The 24,823-nt window shown below is 42.3% G+C and overlaps 1 protein-coding gene across 1 annotated transcript in view; it reads right to left on the bottom strand.

Moving 5' to 3' along the window:
* Window positions 1-24,823, bottom strand: part of LOC148030286 (protein HAPLESS 2-like) — a 179,886-nt gene that overhangs the window by 135,418 nt on the left and 19,645 nt on the right. Inside the window, exons 2-4 of the mRNA XM_087686571.1 lie at window positions 4,091-4,234; window positions 223-290; window positions 71-110 (exon numbers count right to left, since the gene is read on the bottom strand). Of these exons, the coding sequence (XP_087542697.1) occupies window positions 71-110; window positions 223-290; window positions 4,091-4,234 (252 nt within the window). The remainder of the gene's footprint in view (window positions 1-70; window positions 111-222; window positions 291-4,090; window positions 4,235-24,823) is intronic.

The following is a 24,823-nucleotide window of genomic DNA, read 5'->3' as shown; positions in this document are numbered from 1 at the left end:
AAAACTGAAAATTTTAAGCATTGTGTAAATTTTCTAATCAAATGAACCAAAGTTTGCAAAATGTGTTTACCGCCTCTGGAACATTGATTTGTTGCCCTTGGTCGTTGAACCTATAAACATATTAACAAACAAATAGGTATGACGTTAAGCAATGTCTTGTTGTCTTTAAGCTACTTGAAGAGTAACAAATAGAGATAAAGAATATCTAGTGTGTCAAATTACGCTAAGCAATGTTTTGCTTGGCAAGCACGTGTGAACTCCGCTAGCTCTTGAACCTTTCGATTAAAATTCTGAAAAATAATGCTTAGATTAATCATCACCCTCAAAAAAAAAAACTAACTTATATTTGGTTGTAGTGTTATTCTCAATCATGGTTATTCATTACAGTAATAACTCAAAAATAACAAAGATATATAAAAGCAATCTAAAGCAACACATACTACAAGAACCATTTATTTTGGAGCACTTTCAAAATGGCATACTAATATTACGAGTGCAATTGCATGCCTAACACTAATCCTATGTTCACAACTAGCCAACTCATACTAGCAAACATTATTGCATGGCAGATCTAGATACCACAAGTACTTGGGTGTTTTAAGGCACACAAATCCATGTTGCCAACTACCAATAACATAGGATATGCTTTCAACCACACTCTCATGGCATATTGTTCAACCCTTTTCAATACAGATACATGTAAAGAGATAACTTGTACTTTTCATGCAACCATTATGGGAAATCTTCTTGGAGATTGCTGAATTCTTGCCTGATAGCTCAAGGCACCAAAGGGGTGTGATTGTTAGGGATGGCCATCTCATATTGCTCCGGTATCTACAAACTGAATATGTACAAACATGGCAGTCTATATGTACACACGATGCAAAAATGATCCAACCAGCCAATAGGGACCAAATAATTTGGCATGGAAAGGCCAAATTTGCCCAACTGGAAATGGCAAAAATGTGTGGATGCAACATGGCAAAACTTACCAAGATGTGTACCCTAGACATGAGCCAAACCACCGAGTGCCCGGATAAAGAGCTAGAGTTCAACACTCCCTCTAAGCAACATATGGCCAAACAAGAACATGAATGAGCTGAGGGGCCCATAAAGGACATGTACAATTGATTGGGAGGCTTAGAAAAAAGGGTTTTCCTCTCCACCAAATACAAGAGATCTCCAAAGCTACAAAATGGTGAGGCTTTAGTGAAAACAATCATTTTATCTATCCCACAGAAGAGCTAGGGCATTGCCCCACCCTCATAAGGTGCCACTAATGATCCATGGTGCTTAAAGTTGCAAGTCCCCCATTATGAGAAGAAGCCATGTTGGACATTAGCCCTCACTTGTATAAAATGTTAGATGAGGTCTATGTGACCTAATGGGAAAAAGAACCTTGGTGGGTCTAGCCTTTGGGTTAGATAGAATAGTTAAGTTGATAGCAATTCGAGACACATTGCATTGAGTGTAGGGTGGGGAGTTATTCAAGGACCCCTATTTTGGGTCCTAGAAGCCACAAAAATGGCCCTTGGCTAGGGGTCCCAAGGGGGCCAGTGGCCCCCCAAGCTAGGGTTCTTGAGCAATGCCCCCAATCCAATAGTAAAGGGGATATTCCCTAGCCAAGTAGTGAAGGTTAATAGATATATCACTTAGGCCAACTTGACCACCTTTGTAGGCAACCCCCTCAAACATGATTATCTATCTTTATCCTAGTCAAAGTTCTTTGAGCTAGCCTTAAACTCTTCACCTATATTCTATCCACATTGTACAATAGAAGTGCATGGGTGTACAAAGCCATCTTTGTATCAGTTTGTTTGGAATTAAATCAATTTTTGTTCTTCTCTTATTTATTGTGTACTCTCCATTCTTCACTCATATCCACCATGCTATGCCGTGTAATTTTTACAAAAACTTTGTGCTGATTTTGGAAACTTGAACCCCATATGTGATAGCTAGCAAGGACGAGTGGCAAAACCTTAATCATAGGGAAGATGTGGTTGGCCTGCTTTAGGACCAAAAAGTCTCCATTGTAAGATTGAAATACCCACCACCAAAATATCCTCCAATACCCTATCCTCCATGAAGGGAATTAAACTTGCAAAGAATCTTGGAAGTATGAGACATCCTATGGGGATGCAATGTCCCCCTCTCACATGTGAAAGCTAGTGATGTCTACAATTGGAAAATGAAGTAAGCTAGCCTCCATAACATCCAAAAAACCAGCATCACCAACAAAATGCTCATCAATTACATCCTCAAAAATGTGATGGCCATAGTTACAAGCATAAGGAACAAACATAGATGCAATATGGTACTACTAGATGTAGAATGGTAAACAAGCATAGGGACGTGGAGGTGTGGAATAGATGGAGCCCTTAGAGCAAGATGAACAAGAGAATGGGAAGCATTGGAGGAGCCCATTGAAGTGCCAAGCAAGCTAAATAGATGAAGCCATAGAGCAAGATGAACAAGAGAATTGGAGGAGCCCATTGAAGTGGCCGAGCAAGCTAAGGTGGGGGAGGGAAGGCAAATGATAGAAATGAAGGTATGGGAACAGGAGAGGGAGATTGGCCATGCACTGCAAGGGAGGCTAGCTTGTCTTGTAAAACAAGAGGCACCACATTTTGCAAGGATGGTAAAGTAGATAGCTCAAGGGCAGTCCCCCTACAAGGGTGCTTGTCAAGGAACACATCTCATCTAATTATGGGAACCAACCAAGAAGCCTCTAAAAGAGTCAAGTACCACCTAGGCCTAGTAGAATGAGATGGCCTTAGTGGGCCTTCAACGAGAAAGGACGAATTGGAAGAAGGTGGAATGAGGGAAGAAAAGCATGCTCTGATGATGTGTTTCATCATAGGTTATCAGGATCATGCTCAAAATCACAACCGTGATCATAACCATGAGCACAAGCTCATACATTACAAGTTCAATATCCATGATAGGACCCCCTTAGAGATTGGAAGAGCTCGACCACAATAAACACACCCCTACTATCCATTCTTGATGCGGCAACCGTCTCTTGCCACATCCCTGACCACTACCCTTGAAGAAACAAGGGACCCTATAAACTTTGAATAGCCAAGATTCCTCTAAAAGAGTTGGTGTTGCCTAGGCCTGGTAGAATGAGATGGCCTTAGTGGCATGTTGATGAGCAAGGACGAATCAGAAGAAGGTGGAATGATGGAAGAAAAGCATGCTCTAATTATATGTTTCATGGAGCCACATAGGTTATCACGATCATTGCCCAAAATCACGATCATGATCATAACCATGAACACAAGCTTGTACATTACAAGCTCAATATCCACCATGATAGAACCCCCCTCAAAGGCCTCAACTTCATCATCCATACACTACTAGTAGTTCATGTATCACCCTCTCCCCAACCACAGTTTGCATACCCCTACTATCCATCTTTGATACCGCAACTATCTTTTGCCGCATCCTTGACCACTACCCCTAGGAAAAACAAGGGACCTATGGACTTTGCATGTGTGGAAGCAACAACCTCCTTTCATAGCATTGTGTGACAAGAAAATGACTAGACACCACACCTTCTCTTGAGTAGTAATGGAAGTTTTGTTGCATGGAAGGAATCTAGAAGCTTTTGCATAATATGTACCATAATCATCATCTTTGAAGGGAAAATTGGGCTTCTCAAGCTAACCCATTAGATCAAGTAGTTGTACTTTCTTAAAATGCTTTAGAATCTTTAAGTTTTGAATTGATGACCTTTTCTTCCCATTGATAACCACAAAGGTTGCTCGCACACCTTTTGGTTAAATAATCTAGAGAGGCTAACCAATTCTATATTTACTTACTATAGCTAAGACCTTTCCAAAGATGAGGGAAATCAAGGCATCCAAACTTGCCTAATTAGCAACTAGAAATACCATGACAATATCTCCGTGTCCATTTGGGGGACATGCCAACACATGGAACTTTGCAGAATTACAAGTCAACATTGACCAAAACCTGAAGCCCTACATGTACCTTGATTTTCTATTCAAAGATAAGTATATCAATATATCTTCACATAGAAATGAGTTTTTTCTAGCTTAAGAAACAATGGAGTATGCAAGGTTACCTTCTTAAACTCAAGGGGATATCCCATAAACACCGTACTTTTCGATATTTTTATGGTCTGTGGATCCTTTAGAGCTTGTAACTCCCCACTACTAATGTTCTTCACAGCATCCAATGTAGCGACAATGGCATCTTCATCCGCATGCTAAACATTTGAAAGATTGAGATAACTTTTATATTAACTTCAATTCAAAATAGAATCACTCGATTAGCACAAAATACCTCAAAACCAAGAAGATTTTCTATGAACAACAGGCAACCATGGCGTTCAATATTTGGACAAAAAAAGCAATAGAAATCCAACTTTCAAAGAAATAATGTTAAGACCTTATCAAGAAAAACTTTTATGATCACTAATTCTTATCTCAATGGATGAATGGAATTCTCATTTGATAAGTGTATTGGAAACAAGGATGAGGTGGAGTGGTTTAGAACCACATTGAGAAGGACGTTTGCGTTATGTCTATAAAAAACTTTTTGTTTCGTTTTATGGAATTTTGTTATTTGATTTAATTGGAAAAAATGGATAAGAAACGAATAGACGAGCAAGCAAATGATTGAATTTGACTATGGTACCATCATGAAGAAACCACCCCCTCCTTGACAAGTTGGCACACAAGGACATTCTTGTTATTGATTGGCAAGACATCTTAGTGGTATTTTCGCAAGAAACAAATCCTTGGCCCAAAATGTGAGCCAACATGCTAATAATTGGGAACAAGATCCAAGTCCACAAACCACAATACCTCTGTTTGCAGCCAAAAATTGACTTCATCTAGCCAAAGTATTTACAGGTCATCTAATAAGTGTACATCTCACACTTCTACCATCTTGCAATGTCCCATACTAGCTAGGGAATGGGAATGAGGATGGGAACAAGAGGTCCTAGGGAGACAAGAATGGGGCCATGTGGGGAATGGGAAGGTGAGGGGAACGGCTCGTCCATAATATATGCCTATAAACTTATTCACTTATATATTTTACAAAATCTCTTCAAAAGAGCACATGTGAATTTTGCAAAACATGGTACTCTATTCCATAGATGATAAAACAGTTAAATCAAAATAGCACATAAGATCACGAACATGGAGCGAAAAGGGAGGCACGTGGGGCAGAGGGTGTTGGGGGATATAAGAGGCACAAAGAGAGAGAGAGAGAGAGAGAGAGAGAGAGAGAAAGAGAGAGAAGAACGAAAGTTATATTGACATCTACGAAAGGCCAAAGTGGCCTATGAGACCAAAGCATTACATACAAAATGTCTGGGAAACTTTCCAAGTCCCAGTTAGCTACCATCTAATGCTATGATAAACTAATTGAGTAGAGAGAGAGAGAGAGAGAGAGAGAGAGAGAGAGAGAGAGAGAGAGAGAGAAGGCTGCTACAAACAGCCCCTGCACACTGCTAATCTGCATCAATGAGGGCACCGCAATGTGGGAGAAGAAGACTGAAAATGGCAAGCAATTATGAGAGAAAATGGAAGGCAGGAAAATCCGGCAATGATCAGTCCTGATCATGGGCAACAGCATCTATAGGCAGGTGCTGGAAAACTGCCCCACTGCTGCTACTTAAGGCAAAAATGTTGGCTGACTTGCAATCAATGCGAAGGCTGCAGCTGACCGACTTGAATGTGCCACATAGCAAAATCTCCAATGCAGCCATGATATGCAAATGCAAAGAATAGTGTTAACAGGACTATAGGAAATGCGATCAGGCTGAAAACTGAAATGGAAATGTGCAAACAATCAGAGGTCCTCCATCTCCACTAGACTTTGACGGAGCTCACAACCAAGAGACAATATGCACAAAAACATGAATTAATGGTTGGTTTTAAAAAAAAATTTAGCAAGAAATAATTGTTACATTAATTTTTAGAATTATTATTCTGAAAATTAATTTAATCATGCTAGAAAATGGATTGAGAAAGCTGCCACTTGGAAAACTTGCCCATACAAGTGAGGAGAGGTTGGTTGGAGGTTGGGAGAGAGAGGGAGAGACTATTCTCAGTCTAGCCAGTAGTGGAGAAGGTTGTTGGAGTAGGTGCCAGCTGATAATGGAGGTTTCCAGCCATCAGGATCAACTCCAGGACAAGGCGACAGCAGTTTGAGGCCCCCAGGAACGAGATGATGGTAGTTTGATTGAGGACTACTGGCTGTAGGTGATTGTTGTACAAGCTGTCCCAGTAAGGCAGCAGTAGCTTTCTGCCATTTTCTCGCAGAGAAACTCATAGTTTTCTTTGTTCTCAGCATTCCCTTTAATTATCCAGCCAATTCTCAGATTACTTCCACAAACTCCAGTAGTTCCAGCCATTACAGTTGGAGATTTTGAAGGATCTCCTCTGTCATGTATACCCACTTTTACTTCTATATCAGATCCTATTGTTTCTACTTCCAAGCAAGATTTTGGTGATAATCAAGATGAAGGAATCTTCAAACTCTTCATTCAATTCAAGTCTTGAAGATAATCAAAATGAAGAAATCTTCACACTCTTCATTCTATTCAAAGTTTGAAGAGACCATTTTTTGTATGTAAACACAAGAAGAGGTGTGTATAAGAAAGCATCAGCTAATCCCTCTCTAAGTTTTCCTTTAAGTTGTGTATCTCGAAGTCAATCTGAAGTTGGTGTATCCTCATTTCAAACATCATCATCTAATTTTCAATTTCCTAAAAATGAATTTCCATTCATTTTCATTCCATCTACACCTCAATTTTCAATTCTACCCTATTGAGCTAAAAATGCATTAGCGTAATTAAAACAACCCTAAACTCAAGTAGTTAATGAATTAAACCTTTTATTAAAAAGAAACATGTTCCTAGAGAGTGTCCATGTCCCATAAGCACAAAGCCTAATTGGAAGGACCCAAACTTTCTATAAATAGGCATGCTCCCCTCCATCCATCCTTTATCTCGTTTTTGCAGCTTGTAGGTGCTTTCTCTCTGCTGTCAACACACCGTTCACATATAGTATCTCAACTGGATCTGTCCATCATTGCTACCTACCATTGTCGAGCCCTTGTTGCTGCTTTCGGATGAGTCTCAGCCTGTCCAGCCTCTATACCAGGTGGCAACTCCTGCCAAGGGTCTATCAGCCTATGTTTATCAATCTACAATCTTCAAAACTGCCGCCCTACTACCTAGAACTGTTGTTGCCTTGCTGCAAACATCATCAAAAATCTGCATTTTAAATAGATTACAGCCACCCTACCTCTTGATCCTGTTTGCAAATTTGTGTTTTGCTGTTTGGGACCCTTCCTCAACTGCCACATCATCATCTACATCTGCGTTTATTGATTCTGCCTTGTCTTCAGCCCATCTGTCCGGCATCCTACTATTGTGTTTGCTACCACCAAACACATACAAAGGCTGCTTTGTTGAATTTCAGGATCCATCAGAGTACAACATACTCTCCAATTCATGCTCTCTGCCTTAGTCCTCAAGACACAAGAGTTCGGAAATCAGTATTTTCCATTACATAGTGTGTTTGCTACATTGAGCATTGTATTCTATCCATTATTCATTCTTAATTATTCACTCTGTTCATTGTCCCTATGTTACCCTAACCCTAACTATGTTTTTATTAGTCTATGTTTGTCATACGATTGTCTTTGTGTTTTCTCTAGTGCGGAAATAGGGTGAGTTCCATAATTGTTGACTTGGATCCCAGCCACATGCCCTCCAATGATATCTGTGCCTTGAAAACCAAGAGGAAAGCACCCACCCCTAGAAGGACCAAGTGAATACCGAGGATAGTGGTCATGTGCTTATGTTACACAGTTCGGTCACTTATCCTGTTTTTACACCTTTTGGGTGTGAATACACATTAACAACCCTACCGTTTAAGGGTTGTACTTTGTACTTTCATTACACTCTTGGTAATTGCATTGGGAGTCGCACTATGTCTTCACTCTATACTATCAACTGTGTACTCTCAGCTGAGAGCTTCGGTCATCACCCCTCATATTTGGTATCAGAGCAGTGGGCTTGCACGATCCATTCGAGCCTCTCGAAGATCTCAGTCAACTCAACTTGAACTGCTTCCTGCAAGTCAGCTGTTGGCCATTCAGACCTACAGCACCACCAACCGTTGTTGCTCCCACCACCAACTCTACCTTCAGTCCTGTGCCACCAACCGCCCTGGTCCAGTATAGTGCCTTCTTCTAGCAGCCGCCAGCACCACCTCTGCCTACAGCTTCTCCTGCCCTGGTTTGCCAGTCACCAGTTGCAACTCCCCCATCTCTTGGTCCACCAACCGCCACCTGTAGCTCCTCTGCCTCCTCCTAGTCCGTCAGCCGCCAGTATCAGCCTTCTATGCCAGTGCCTGTAAACTCTACCTTGGTCTAGGTCCCCGCCCTGTAGATGCCAGCACTACCTCCACCAGCGGCTCTTCCAACTCCTCCAACTGTCACACAGAGCTCCTCCAGGCCTGAGGCAACCAACATTAGAGGTAAAGAAGACCCAAGCAATCCATTTCTGCTCTTGGACGTGTCTTGGACACACTTAGAGCAGAAATTTCCTGGAAAGCAAGCCAAAAAATTTGGGGCTTTTGGATATTGAGCAGACATTGGCACATGTACTACAGGTTCAGTCTGAAAAAAACTGAAATTGTGCATTTTGGAAAGCAAACTTTTGGGGTTTTTGTATTGGCTGTGTTGCTGAGCATATACATTGGATAGTTTTGATCAAGTGTGACAAATTTGATCATTACAGCATGGTGCATGCTATAATTTTTGGAAATTTTCAAATTTCCAGGTTGTTCCAGCTTTGGCTCTTACTTTTGTGTTCTTTGAAACAATGATATTTATCATGGCCAATCAGGAACATAATGATGTATTCACATATGTATCCAAGGAGGATAGATTGGATGGCAATAATTATTCTCTATAGTCGTTTATGATGAAGAATGTGCTAATTGCAGAAAATCTTTAGGATTATGTTAGCGGTGAGAAAGCCCATCCTGGAGTTGTGGTTCCTACAACAACTCCCACAGGAGGACGTGGTCAAAGGCCCGCTCCAACTCAACCACTTCCCCAAAGATCTACAACACAGAAGGCTTGAGACACACGGGATGCTCAAGCATTGTCACTAACTGCATTGGTAGTTCAACAGTCTATAATCCCACATATACGGTTTGCAGCTTCTTCATGAGAAGCATGGCTCACACTTGAGCAGATATTTGCTGGAAAAAATGAGGCACGCATCTCTTTCTTGAAAAAAGAGCTTGAGAATATGAAGATGGATGAAGGTGATGCCATGCAAGATCATCTTAACAAAATTCAAGACTTACATGAGCAATTAATAAATGTAAATGACTATTATTCTAATACACAAATTATCTCTACTACTTTGAATTCTTTGTCACCTTCTTTTTTGGCCTTTCACAAGGCCTTAAATCTTACCATGAGAATTTCTGTGCAGCTACTTACCTTTCTTCAACTAGTTAGTTTGCTCCTAGAAGAAGAGCAAACAAGAAAAAACAGGGGACAGATATTATAGTCTCTGAGAAGGCTTTTATGGTGGGTCAGAAGGGCAAGGGCAGCCAGTCTAAAAATGCTCCACAAAGTTCTAGAAGTTCAAGTACTTCACAAAGCAACAAGAAACAAGGGGGCCTGCAAGCCAAAAAGAGCAAGTGCCACTATTGTAAGAAGCCAAGTCACTATCACGGAATGTAGGAAGCGCATTGCCAAGGAGGAGTCAAGGATGTCTATTTCTGATGAACCTTCTACTACTATAGAGTCTATATGACTATTGTTTTTACACTTGTAGTTATGACTCTTCTTGGGCTGATAGAGCATTTAGCTCTACTGAGGATCCTAGCACCTGGTTCTTTGACAGTGGTGCTTCTAAGCACATTACATCCCACAAGGATTTGTTTTTCTCTGTTATTACAGATCCTGTTGGCAAGTCTATGCAATGTGCCAACAATATATCTTATCATGTTAGTGATATTGGAAAGATTGTCTTGAAAGCCATTGATGGCTCTACTCTCTGTTGATAGAATGCATTATTTGTACCAAGGATAAAGAAGAATTTATTGTCCATTTCTTCTTTAGCAAAGTGTGATATGCAAGTCACATTTGATAATGGCAAATGCATGGTCAAGGATAAAGAATTCTTGACTTTGGTTTTGACTAGCACATTATGTCATAGACTCTATGAGTTAGATACTTATTTGATTGATCAGTCGGTCTATTTAGCATCTACTCTTACTCCTGCTATGTCACAGGTAGAGTTATGGCGTGTTCACATGTGGCATGTCAACTATGACAGTTTGATGCTTATGCAGCGTACTCAAATGCTAGACGGCTTACCTCTTTTGGAGAGACCTCTTGAGCATATTTGTAAGGGTTGCATTTTGGGAAAAATGCATTGATTCTCGTTTCCTTGTGATGTTGTTTTTAAGGCAATACCCACATTACAGATTGTGCATTTGGATGTATGGGGACCTATACAGACAAAGTCATTGGGTGGATGTTATTATTTCATCACCTTCATTGATGACTTTACTTGTTTTTGTTGGATTTACTCATTGGTGAAAAAGTCAGAGATGTATGATGCATTTTTGGCTTTTGTTGCACTTGCTGACAATCAATTTGGCTATAGGATTAAGACGCTCTGTTCGGATCGAGGGGGGAAATACATGTATTCCTTGCTGAAAATTTTTTTGAAGCAAAAAGGCATTGTCCATTAGTATACTACTACATATACTCCACAATAGAATGGGTTTACATAAAGGAAGAATCGATCACTCGTGGAGATAGCCAGATATATGCTAAAGCTAAGAGTTTGCCACATTGCTTTTGGACGGAAGAGGTTATGTCTACTTGTCATATTTTGAACAAGTGCCCTATCAAGGCATTAAGAAATGTCACACCTTTTGAGGCTTGGAACAAATGGAAACCTTCAGTTGGCCACTTTTGTATGTTTGGGGGTGTCTTGCATAGGCTCATATTCTCGAAGTACTAAGAAAGAAGTTGAACAACAAGGTTATCAAATGTATTTTTGTAGGATACAGCAGTGAGAGCAAAGGATATAGACTATATGATCCTGTTTCCAAGAAAACCTTTGTCAATAGGGATATGATTTTTAATGAGAAATCAGAATTATCTCTTGCTAGTTTTGATACATATCACCCATCATCATGGAAAACCCAAACAGAAGGTAAAAAACAAGGCAGCTGGTCAAAAATCAATAAACTTTCATGCTAGTCATCCTTCTACATCCACTCCTTTTCCATCAAAGCTAGCCTTCCATGCTGGCCCATCCTCGTCCAACCCTTCAAAGGGTACAGTCAACAAAACTAAGAGATGTGATTATTGCCAAAAGACAAGGCATGACATCACTAAATGTCGTAAGCGCATTGCATCGGAGAAGAAGTCCGGTCTTGCTCTCACACATGAGACTGCAAACCATTCTCAGTTCAAGGATTATAATATTCTCATTCAGTGTCAATATAATCCTTCTATTCAAGATGCTTTGTTTTTCTATTACTAATTCGGCTTCTACTTGGTATTTTGACAATGGTGCATATCTAAGAACATCACTCTCTGAGCATTATTTTCATCTCTCTCTAATGTACCTAAGGGGAATATAGTCATGTGTGCTAATAATGCCTCTTATGCTGCCACTTGGTGGTAAAACTTATCCATACAAGTGAAAAAAACGTTTTTTGGGGTTGGTGGAAGTCTATTCCAGCCATTATGAGAGAGAAGGAGGCTGTTAGAGACCTAGGAGAGGCTATTGATGTGATTTGTAGCCACCACCAAGGATCAATCCTACAACATGTGACAGTAGTTTGGAGCCCTCTAGGAGTAGGTGACACCATCCCAAGGTCCTTCTAGTACAGATGACAAGATACAAGGGGGGGCAACAATCTTTCTGGAGGTCCTAAGCTATAGGTGACAGCATGAAACTCTGAAATTTCTCTCTCTATAGCATTCTCTATCATCCCCCAGCCATCTCTTAAGTTATCTCAGCATTTTTCAACAATTTGAGCTATCAAAGGAAGAGATTTTAATCAATCTCTGTTGTAAACCCTAATTTATAGCATAAATTAGAGTTTGACGGCCACCTCGGGATGCATGCTCAAAATTAAGGGCCTAGAGGCTAGGACTTGAATTTCAAGGAGATTCAAGAGGCCAGTCAGCCAATATCAGATATGAGACTGAATTTGTCTTTCAAGGAGCAATGTGTGAAGGTCAATTCCCAAGCAAACCAAGGGGCAAATTGGTTTGGAGGCTTGGTGGTCAGTTTTGACAACAAGAGGCACTTGGATTAGCAAAGAAGATCAGAGGATCTCGGTTGTACTCCTTCCATTAGCAATATAAAATAAATAAATACCACAAGGGGCACCAATTTTAGGGCCAACAGATTGTCCAATGTCCAAGATCAAAGTGGTAAAGTGTACATTTTCAGTTTACATGAAGGAGAAAGGTAGTTATTTCCATAACACTGCATCGGCCTTCTAAGCCAATCCCTATTCTTTCCACTTTAGAGATAGCATCATCTGAGCCGGGTCTGCTACCCGCTCCTAACCCAACTACAAAGTCTTTAGCACCCAAGCCATTATCTCACTAGGACTAAAAGACCATACAGGATTCGGGGATCCTTCCACCAGATTTCACTTGGGATGGTCCTAGAACATATGACCAACTTACACCTAGTGTTTCATTTGCGTTTGTCTTTACGACACATTATATAACACATTCCGAGCTCAAGAGGCAAGAGGCTCTAAAGCATCCTTAATGGCGAGAGGCCATGGAAAAGGAGATTGCGAGCATTGACCAAAATGAGACTTGGACTTTGGTGGATCGTTCAAACCACAAGAAAGTCATCGGAACCAAGTGGATCTTTAGAACTAAATTGAAAGTTGATACAGCTTTTGTCGTTCAAGGTTTTCAACAGAAACATAGCATTGATTATGATAAGAGCTTTGCACCCATTGCACGGTTGATACCATTCCATCTGTTGATTGCACTAGACGCTCATCACGGTTAGCCAATCTATCAAACGGATGTCAAAAGTGTCTTCCTGAATGGTTATTCGAAGAAGGAAGTCTATGTGGAGCAACCTCCCAGATTTTCTTCTGCTAATTGTGAAGATAAGGTCTTTCATTTGTGGAAAGCTCTTTATGGGATAAAGCAAGCACCATGTTCCTAGTTCCATAAGATGTACAAGTTCCTTTGATCTCATGGTTGGCTTTCATTCTACCCCTTATGACCCGAACTTGTATATCAAAAACACTTCAAAGGGGATCAACTACATTATTCTCTACATAGATGATTTACACATTACAAGCTCAAATTTTGCAACCATGGTATATATTAAGGCCTAGCTTTGTACTACATTCGAGATAACTGACCTTGGTTAGTTACCCTACTTCTTGGGGAGGGGCTGAGGCAGTTCAATCTGGAGATAGTATTTTTGTATCATAGCAGCAAAAGTAGGCTCTTCACTTAGTGGAACAATATTGTATTAATCAAACACATCCTATGACCATGCCACTTGAGTCCAACATCCATTTATCTAAGGATTCCCTAGGTCTTTGATGAGCATAGCCATAGATCTGTTATAGGCAGCCTTCTTTAGTTGATTCAAACTAGGCTTGATTTTGCATACTCTGTTTCTCTACTTGGTATTTAAATACACCTAAAATGTCACATTGGATTGCTTGTATGTGTATGTTGAGATATATTTGATGTTGTTTTTATTACAGTTTGACTTATGGTCATGGTTTGCTTGTGCAAGGATACACAGATTCGGACTAGGCTCGAGATCTTGATAACCATTGATCTCATGGTGGCTACATGCTTTCTTTGGGCATAGCTCTCATTTCTTGGTCAAGTCATAAGCAGGAGAAGGTGCATGGGTGTCACCGATACGGGGGCTCCCCTTAGTGTTCCTGTTGGTGAGATCACTCTTAGCCGCTTTCACAACTAGGGTAGACTATCGTGCCCTCTTTGATGGAACCACAGAGATTGTCTACCTAAGGGGATTGCTGGCCATTTTACATTTCCCGTATGACTCTTCAACTATCATCTACTGTGATTACCAAAGTGCCATAGCACTTGTTGGTAACCCGATCATTACACCTTGGACACAACATTTTGGAGTCCACTTCCACTCATCAAAGAGAAGGTTGAGCTAGACACCATCCACGTAGAGATTGTGCAATCATCTGACAATTTTACATACATATTGAGCAAAGAGATCAATTGTCTCGTTCTTCAATACCTACTACCCAAGATCAGTGTGGGTGCATCCTCCCTTATTGCTTTGGACACCTCTTGCTTTCCCTTCCACATTGAGGGGGGGGGCAGCTTTCTTCTCTTGAGGATGACAAGATTTATGATTCAAGTCATTGCTTCACAGACATTTATTATTTTGTGCATTATATCATTATTTGCATCCTCTGGATGATCATGATTATAAAAGTATGATAGGGTAAGTAAATAATTTCTCTACGATGGCACTTTCCAAGTGATACTGTTACATAGCATTTTGCATGAGTATAATCATTCGCATTGCCTCTTGCATAACTCTAGTGCATCGGCATTCTCTTCTTGTAAACATGCATCTATGTGCATTTATCCCTTTTTTAATCGACTCTGGATTCACCATATTCACAACAACTCACACGGCAATCTCCCTTGCTTGCTTTACTTGCCCAGCTTACATAGCTTACCTCCACCTATCTTTTTTGCTTCACCACGAACCCTCCATAGTCTTCTTCATCACCAACATCCAATAGTGGTTGGGATAGCTTGAAAAAGTCCTCCCAAAGTGAAACAAAAAAAAGAAGCAGCAGGTCCTAGTAGGCCACTACCGAACACCCTTTGTCTGATACCTTGGCCTCGCTAGGGTGATCACTTAGGCTCCCTTGGTAAGATTATCATTATGTTTGTAGTCTTGATAGATCATTGGGTAGCCAAGGTGCACCTTTGCCTAATGCCCTGGCTATTTTGGGGTGGGATGCCCTAGGAAAAATAAAATAAAATTTCAGCTTGGGCTAGTGCAATCCCTTTCTATTTCCAGTTTTAGACCTAAGAGCGGGTGTTGAGCTAAAAATGTGTTAGCTTTATTAAAACAGACCCAAAACTCAATTAATTAATGAATTAAACCTTTTATTAAAAAGAAATGTGTTCCTAGAGAGAGTGTGTCCCATAAGCACAAACCCTTATTTGGAAGACCCAAACTTTCTATAAATAGGCATGCTACCCTCCATCCAACTTTAATCTCATCTTTGCATCTTGCAAGTGCTTTCACACCCCATTCACGAAGGTTATCTTAGTTGGGGTTGTTCATCACTACTACCTACCATTTGGCACCTACTATCCAGCCCTTGTTGCTATTTTCAGAGGAGTCTCAATATATCCAGCCTCTATACTAGCTTGTGACTTCTGCCATGGGTCTACAACCTTCAAAAGCTGCTGCCCTGCCTAGAACTACTATCGTCTTGCTACAAACGTCATCAAAAATCTGCGTTTTCACCAAACTGCAACTTCCTTGCCTCCAAAAGGTTGCTACAAATCTATATTTTGCTGTATGGGACCCTCTGTCAGCTGCATGTTATCATCTACATCTGCAATTGCTGATTCTGCCCTATCTTCAGCCCGTCTGTCTCACTGATCTGGCATCATATTGCTGAATTTTTTTATGCCAGACACATACTGAGGGGGCTTTGCTGCGTTTCACGATCTATTAGGGTACGACACACTCTCCAGCTCAAACTCTCTGCCCCGGTCCTCGAGACATGAGGTTTGGGGTCAGTATTCTTCACTACATAGTGTGTTTGCTACATTGAGCAATGTATTTTATTCATTATTCACTATGTTAATTGTCTCTGCATTGCCCCAACCCTGACTGTGTTTTTCTCAGTCTGTGCGTTTGTCGTACGATTGTTTGTGTTTTCTGTGGCCCATCCCTCCCTTCTCTTTCCTTGCATCTCACTCATTATTCACACCTACATTCACCTCACCATTCATTACCCCACATGCGACATGTCACATCACACCAGGGTTTTCTTCAAGCATAAGTGCAACCTTTAGGACCTCTATGTTCACATATCCACATGATGTAGATGCACCCATGGGGAAGCCTCGTCCTCCACCTCACACACTTTTGGGCTTTTCTTCACATGGGACATCCTCTCAAGCACTTCTTTGCCTGAGCGTGGACCAATTTGTACCATAATTTGCCCAAATGGCCCTTCCTACTAGACCTTTTTGTTATGTTCCACTGCCATAGTCGAATATTGATCACAGTTATTAGGTTCTAGTGCCTTCTCCATTGGGCTCAGCATCCTTCAAGTGCTCCTGGGCTTCTTTTATCCATTCCTTGACCTTTTCGATGGCCTCAAGTTGGCACTTCAGGTTGGGGTACTCATCGACCTTTGCACTCCCCCTCTCGGCTGTCTTTGGAGCTGACTTTTTTGCTTCTGCATTCGTCACCTTTTTTGGTAGGTAGCGTCCTGGTACTCTCGATTTTTAGCATGACCTTAGCATCAGCTTTCTTTCTTCTTTGCCTACTATGGCTCTTCTTTCCGATTGATGCTACATCTATATCCCCCTTTCTATCCTCCTTACCTCTCTTATTGAACACCTCAAAGTTTTTCTTCCTCCTCATTAGCTAAGCATGCATTCACTGACAAGACTCATTTTAATGGGTCTACCTACACTACTTAGTCCAATCTGATGAGATATGTCTTAGACTCAAGAACTTGTGGAACATTGTATAGAGGCTGGAAACCCAACCAAACCCTTGTTTTGTTCCACTTGAGGTTGTCCATTCTTGGAAAGCCCAAAATGCCTCTGCCATCATTGAGTTAATGCAAAGACTACTTCTAGAATTCCACCCATAGGTACAATGTTTTAACCTTGCATCTAAACGGTGGGAATACGGCTCAAAATAGGACCCATTGTATCAATCTTGACTGTGAGCTCCAAGAACTTAGAACTTCAAACTGGGATGACCTGAAGATCAAGCTAGCCAAATATCAATGATTGCCTAGTTCTCCACTATAGTGGCTCCTAAGTCCCTTGATGACCAGTCACTTTGTACCTTAATAAGCTTCCAAAGAAATATTTCAATTAATTTCAGCAAGTAATTTTACAGCCATCTATGCCCAAATCTTATGAATTTGAACGTCAGCTATTCCTTTACACTCGGCTACTTGATAACAATGCTACTCTTTAGAGAGGGGGTTTTCATTACCACTTCTCAAAAGGGGCAGCAATGAAAGGGCAAGAAGGCATGAGACCAAAGTCAAAGTCAAAATCAAAACTCAAATCAAACTCAAAATCAAAACAATGAATCACAAGGGAACTCCCAATCCCCTCTCAAACTACAGTGGCAGAATGTGCCCAAGAAAAATAGGTACGGCCAAAATTATCAAAAGGATGGCCATTTTGACAACAATTGTCATTCAAAGGCTATAGACACATAACCAAAACCTAAAAATCAGATCGCCACCCCTCAGTATCAAGGTAAGCCCCAATAGGGGAGGCAGGGTAATAGCAACCAACAAAATCAAGGGTAGTGGAGATCTCATACCAATATAGCCATTAGTCAATCATCACAATCAATACCATTCTCAACGCCAAAGGGCATGTCTGACAAGTGTACCAAACCATCAACGGACTTTCATCCTAAGGCCCACCTTGTCTCTATAGAGACATTAAAGGGTGAGAGCTTGGTCCATATTTGCAAGTTGCTCCACCTAATGAGGCAACCCCTAAGGCCTACTATACTCTACCGAGTAGTTCTCCCCATGCTTAGATTGTAGATAGTGGAGCCACCCATCATATGACCATTATGAATATTTTTCTCACTCAAGCACCTCTACAATTGGAATGTCTAATGTGGAAAAAACTTCTCGATCAAGATTGAAGGTCTAGACCGTGTTAATACTAGCAACGGCCTGCATTTTTCTTCATTGAATGAGTGTATTATGTCCCCCAACTCAAGATAAATCTTTTATTCGTCCAACAAGGGCAAGCGGTCCTTTTTACTACAACCACAATCGAGGTGATTAATGTCCAAACTAGTTTAGTGGATTGCTCGCAGCAAGGTACAACATAGTAGCCTCTATATGATGACACAATTTCTCTCCCAACCAACCATCAAGAACTCTAAGTTCCATTAGTTTTAGGGCCTAGCTTCCCTTAGGGAAGCGACAAATGACAAGTGTCTCTACCATTTTTGCCTAGGACACCTTGGATATGACTCTTTACAAGTTATCACACCATTAGATGGTCGATCGCCTTCCATGCTTAAGACTGTCCAAGGATATTTATAAAGCCCGTCGGCTTGGGAAACAACACTGCACTCCATTCTCTCAATAGACCACTCATAGAGCTAAGGGGCCCCTTACGTTGATTCATGTTGATCTTTGTAAGCTAGCATCAACTCCTGCCATTAATGGCACATTGTACTTCTTTTTCATTGTGGATGAATTTTCGAGATATATATGGGTTTACCTTTTAAAGTATAAATCTTACATCTATCAAAAGATGACGTACCAGTGAGACAGTAGGGTTTGCGGGGAGGAACACTGAGTGAACTCCACAAACATGGAGAAGAGAAGAGAAGAGAGAAAAAACTCTGATGAATGGAATGATAAAGTTCTAAATCATGGAGTGAATGTGATACAAGGCAACAAGGGTGCCTTAGCACAAGGAAGATGATGAAGACAGCCATGAACCATGATCCTCCTAAAGGGGTGTGAGGGTAGTGGAGAGACTAGAGAGAAGAGGTGACGAACTGAATGAATCAGTCGTGAGGAATAAATGAGAGAGTGGCCTATAAATAGGCACAGTCAGTCTAGGATGGCGCCCCTTTTTGGGGCTACAAACCCTAAACGCAAAACATAAAAACGCAAAAACGCAAACTGTGGGTGAAGGGTTTCTCAACACCCCCTCTCAGGCCCAAAAAGGGGAACAAGAGAAGAGTAAGGTGGAGATGCAATGCTACATGCTGAAGAATGCTCATGCAGCAAGTGCCACTTGGACCATGTCCCTCGTGGGGAAATTGTTCACTTGCCCAAGCGCCCTAGTACAAAGATAATGAAAACATGCAATGCAAAGGAATGTCAGACTTTATGTGGTGCGGAGAACCATAAGGATATGCCCATACTCAATCTCGGGAGGTGACTCCATGCTAACCAAGTGACCAAGGCAAGAAGAGAAGAGAAGGAAGAAGATGTAGAGGATCCCTAAGATCGAAGATTTCCACCGTAAAGGGAACCTGCAGTAAAGAACAATAGACAGAGTGAACTGGAGAACCCGAAACTCAACCTTAGGAGAGAAGCCACTAGCTCCGTGCATCCATGCTGGAAGGAATACGAAGGCCTCGTCACCAAGTCGCGGCTGGCCTCCGAAGTCCCGATCTAGGTGGTACCTAAAGATCCTAGGCATCGATAGAAGAGATGATTGGTCGAAGATAGCCACCCCAAGAACTGTAAAGAAAAATACCCTAACACAGAAGCATAAACAAAAACCGTACGACAAAGCACAAACTGATAAAAAGAACACAGTTAGGGTTAGGGTTAGAGTAACTCAGAGACAATGAACACAGTGAATAAATGAAATGATATGACTACTAATAGTATGATACTCATGCAGCAAACACACTACGCAGTGAATGAATACTGAACTTCGAACTTTTATATCTCTAGGATTAGGGCAGGGATAATGAGCTGGAGAGTATGTCGTACTCCGAACGGATCCCGAATCGCAGCAAGACAGCCTCCGGATGTCAAACACTAGCAAACGCAGCAGTGAGAAGCTAGATCTGATGCAGACAGCAGTGAGGAGAGAGAAAGACTAAAAACAGAGCCTGCAGGAGAGAGAAAGACTAAAAACGCAGGCAGGACAGTCTACAAGAGAGAAAAATACTAAAAACGGAGCCTACAGGAGAGAGAAAGACTGAAAACGCAGGCAGGACAGCCTGCAGGAGAGAGAAAGACTAAAAACGGAACCTGCAGGAGAGAGAAAGACTGAAAACGCAGGCAGGATAGCTTGCAGGAGGGAAAAACTGCAGCGACTGCAAACAGGAGAGAAAAAACTGTTAGGGTGGCAGCTAGAGCCTGCAAACGCAACAGTTTGCTAGCGTGGCAGGCTGTACAACAGCAGTGCAAATGAACAGTAGTCAGTCGCCAAGCAGAAACAGCAACAATCAGCGTGTGGAGGTCTGGAAACAGGCGCCAAACTGTAGGAAACAGTGATGGACAGCAAGGGCTGAGATGTCCTCCGTGACCGGGATGTGGGCAGCAAGCTGGTAACACCTGAAACCTGCAAAAACGAGATTGTATAAGAGTGGAGGGTTGGCTACCAATTTATAGAAAATTAGGGTTCTAGATCCTCCCCCACTTAACTTTTTCGAGCCGCTCCCCGTTTTAGGGTTTTGGCTAAAATAAGCATGTTTTGGGACTGTTTAAGTGGCTAAGTGTATTTCTTAGCACAACACCCCCTCTCAGGCCCAAAATAGGGCGAGAAAAGTAGGCGAGCCTAAATTTTGATTTACCCTAGGGTATCCCACCCCAAAGCAGCCAGGGCATCAGACAAAAGATGCACGTCAGCTGCCCAGTGGCATACCAAGACTACAGAGGCGATGGATATCTTACCAAGGGAGCCCAAGTGATCACCCTAGAGAGGTCAGGGCAACGGACCAAGGGTGCTCGTCGGCTGCCCAAGGGCCTACCAAGGCCTACAAAGGCAGATGAAATCAACAATAAACTTGTTTGTTTTGTTTTCTCTTTTTTTTTTAAGTGTTTTGAAAATACGTAAGTAATATAGGGGCAGCGGGGCCGATTAAGTGACAAATAGGAAAAGATAAAGAGAGTTTTAAACCCAAGTTATTCACAAAACTAGTAAGCCAATCCCTCGCACTAACGAGGATAAGTGCCTAAGGATAATAAAAGTAAGTGTATGTGCCAATCATGTATTAAATATGTGAGAGGCAAAAAAAACGGTGGGCTTAGCAAGACAAACAAAGCAAGCAATCAAGCAAAGGTAGGGAAACTGCCATTAGGAGAACTACCATGTGTTATGCTACGAATATGGTGGATCCTAGAGTCGACCACTCCAAAAGACCGAAAAGGGATAAATGTGCACAAATACATGTTGACATGAACAGAATGCCAATGCATAGGGTAATGCAAAGGGAGATACAAGATGTTATGCTCGTGCAATATGCTATGCAATGGTGCCACTGGGACAGTGCCCGCGCAGGAGAAGTGTTCACTTGTCCAAGTGACCTTTTACAATCAAGTCGTCCTGATAGTGTGGATGAAGTTACAAATGCCCATAATACAATACAAAAGAATAAGTGAATGTAATGTCTAAAAAAACTGTAAGCATCATCACTATCACGATCAAGAGTAGGAGCCACCCCCTCTCAAACTGAAAGGGAAAGCAAGAAGGAAGTACCCTCTCCCTGTCAAGCTGAAGAAGTAGGGAAGGGTGTACCCAAGCCGATCCTGGGTAGCAGGTACTGAAAAACTGGCCGGTTGACCGCTTTGGTCAAGATATCTGCAAAATTATCTGATGAAGACACAAACTCTAGGCGAATAGTGCCTAGCTCAACCTACTCTCTGGAAAAGTGGAAGTGGACTCCCATATGCCGTGTCCGTGGTGTGATAACTATGGGAGAGTCACATGGAAAATGAAGCGCCGCCAGTACTCCTCAAATAGATCACCTCGGTGGTGCCATCGAAGAGAGCCCGATACTCAGCCTCAATTGTGGAAGCCGCCACCATCTCTTACTTACGGCTGGACCAAGAAATGGGAGCCGTGCCCAAGGTAAAGAGGTAGCCGCCATGGGAACGCCAGGTGTCAGGATCTCTTGCCCAATCAGAATCAGTGTACCCCTACAAACATAAACCAGAACCATGTGTCAAGCCATAAAAAAAAGTACACCGCAAATAATGCAACACATGAAGACATGCAATCCAATGTGATATCCTAGGTGCTGTGAAATACTGACTGAGTATGCTAACTAAGGTAGCTAAATCTGGCCTAGTGGGAATTAACCAAAAAAGTTTTTCTACAACAGAACGATAGGTGTGTGCATCTTGTGGCTCAGACGATCCACCAATGTCCAAGTCTCATTTCGGTCAATACTCTCTAGCTCCCTTTCCATGGCCTCTCGCCATTGAGGGTGCTGAAGAGTCTCATGCCAGGTATTCGGCTCAAAATGCGCTATGTAATCAGCTGTAAACAGCGATGCAAATGATATCTGAGGAGCAAGCCGGGTAGATCTTCTAGGATCCCCGAATCCAGAGTGGAATCCAGTGGAATCCAGAGTGGAATCCAGTGGTAGGATCCCCGAATCCCACATGGTCTGCTGGTACTAGCGAGGTAATGGGTCTCCCAAAGGGGACCTGGGAGGTGAAGAAACTGCGGGAATGTCAGGAGCGGAAAGTAGACCAGGCTCAGTAGGCACGATCTCTGATGATATGGAAGAAGGAAGCGGATCGGAATCCAGTGCAGAAGACTACACAATATCCCTCTCGTCAAAGACGACATCCCGTCTAACGATCACCTTGTTTGTCCAAGGATCGAACAAACGATAGGCTTTCACTTCAGAGGAATATCCCACAAAAATAAGGAGATCAGCTTGGGGAGTAAGCTTTTCTATCTTGTCATCAGGCGTGTATGTGTTACGCACGACACCTAAAGACTCTGAAATGGGAAATAACAGGCCGAGAGCCAAAAAATGCCTCATACGGGGTCTTCTAAGGAAAAGCCACAGTCGAGCACCGGTTGAGGATGTCCACCGAAGTATTAACAGCCTCAACCCAAAGGTGCTCAGGAAGCTCTGCTGTGAACAACATAGAGCGTGCCATTTCCATGACTGTGCGGTTTCTACGCTCCACGACTCCATTCTGAGAGGGAAAGTTGGTAGAGGTGAACTGGCGAGAAATGCCATACTTCTGTAGAAACTCAGAAAACTCGTGGGAGATAAACACACCACCGCTATCACTCCTCATGCACCCAACACGACGACCAGTCTGGTTATGAACCAGCAGCACCCAAGCATAAAAATATGTGAAAGTATTTGACTTATGCTTGAGGAAGTACACCCACATGTATCGAGAATGATCATCCACTATCAAAAAGAAGTATAGCGTGCCATTCAAAGCAGCAATGGATGTCGGCCCACAAAGATCAATGTGAATCAATCTAAGAGGATCCTCAGCTCTATGTATAGACTGCTGAGGAAATGGGGTATGGTGCTGCTTCCCGAGCTAACAGGCTTTACAGACATCTCGAGCCAACTTCAGGCGTGGAAAACTCTCAACCACTCACAGCGTGACAACTCATAAAGTGAGTCATAACCAAGATGCCCTAGGCAAAAATGCCAAAGACGCTCATTTTACATAGGCTCCCAAGATGTCGCTAAGGCGTGGAAGCTATGGAACACGGAGCCTTCGGCGGTCGGCTCGGTCAGAAAGTGTGGCATGTGGTATAGGCCATTAGGTTGTGCCTCATCACGTGCAATCACTAAACCAGTCAAAGAGTCTAGGACCTCGACTGTAGTCGCTGTAAAGAAAACAGCTCACCCCAACAAACAAAGCTGCTGAACAGATAATAAGTTCACTCCAAGCTAAGGGACATTATAAACATTGTCTAGCAAAGCCAGATCCAGACCCTTGTTAGTGGCAAAACTGACGCAACCTTGAGCCTGAATCTTGACCGAGGAGTTCTTTCCTACACGGACCCGCCCAACTGCAGGGGCTCGGGTACGGAAAATGTCCTCTATAGGAGTCATGTGATGTGTAGCTCCACTGTCCACAATCCAAACTGGAGCTGAAGTGCTCGGCAGTGATCGGGTGGGCCTCTGCAGTAATCTCGTCGGGAGGCAACTCATAAATGTAGACGAGACTCGCATCTGATGTCTCTAGGTAGACGATATGGGCCTCTGTAGACCAATCAGACAAGCCCTCATCAGACAAGCCCTCTGGAGTTGAGAACGTTGTCGATTGAGATGACTGTGCAGTGGCAGTGTGAGTCTGACCTTTAAACTGCCCCTTGCCATCACCCTGCCTCCCCTGCTGGGGGTTGCCCGACTAAGGGCAGGGGTCTGAGACTTAGGTTTTGGTGCTGTGCCTCGTGCCTTTGATCGACACTCATCATCAAAATGGCCAGCCTTTTGACAATGTTGACAATATCTATTCTTTTTAGATACAGTCTGCTACCCAAGTTTGAGTTGTGACTAGGAGTTTCCTTAAGAATCCCCAGATTGATTTAGCTTTTGAGTTTGATTTTGATTTTGAGTGGAGATTTGGTTTGGTTTGCCCTTCCCTTGTTGCCCTTTCTGAGAATGAGCAAGAAGAGCCTCCTCTGAAGAGGAATTCATATGAAACTGATCGAACAATCGTACGTAACGTAACAGCTGACACTCAAATTCATAGAATGTAGGCATGGTAGGCTTTGAAACTATTCCTTCCACAAAATTGAAGTATTTCTTGGGGAGTTTATTTAGGAACAATGTGACCTGATCGTCAGAGGACTTAGGAGTCCCCGTAGTGGAGAATTCAGCGAGGCGAGGAGACGCCGATACTCAGCCAACTTGACTTTCAAGTCATCCCGATCAGTGATTTTGAAAAGCTGATGCTCATGGTCAAGATTAATACGACGGGTCCTATCTCGAGCCGCATAGCAGTCAGTTAAGTATGCCCATCGCTCTGACGCTAAGTCAAAATGCTGAAGTTGAGAATGAAACTCCGGCAATAAGCCCTAC

This window comes from Lygodium microphyllum, chromosome 10, assembly GCF_053477565.2.
Source record: "Lygodium microphyllum isolate KBCC chromosome 10, Lygodium_microphyllum_v1.1.10, whole genome shotgun sequence".
Lineage (NCBI taxonomy): Eukaryota > Viridiplantae > Streptophyta > Polypodiopsida > Schizaeales > Lygodiaceae > Lygodium > Lygodium microphyllum.
This window is presented reverse-complemented; position numbering and strand designations above follow the sequence as displayed.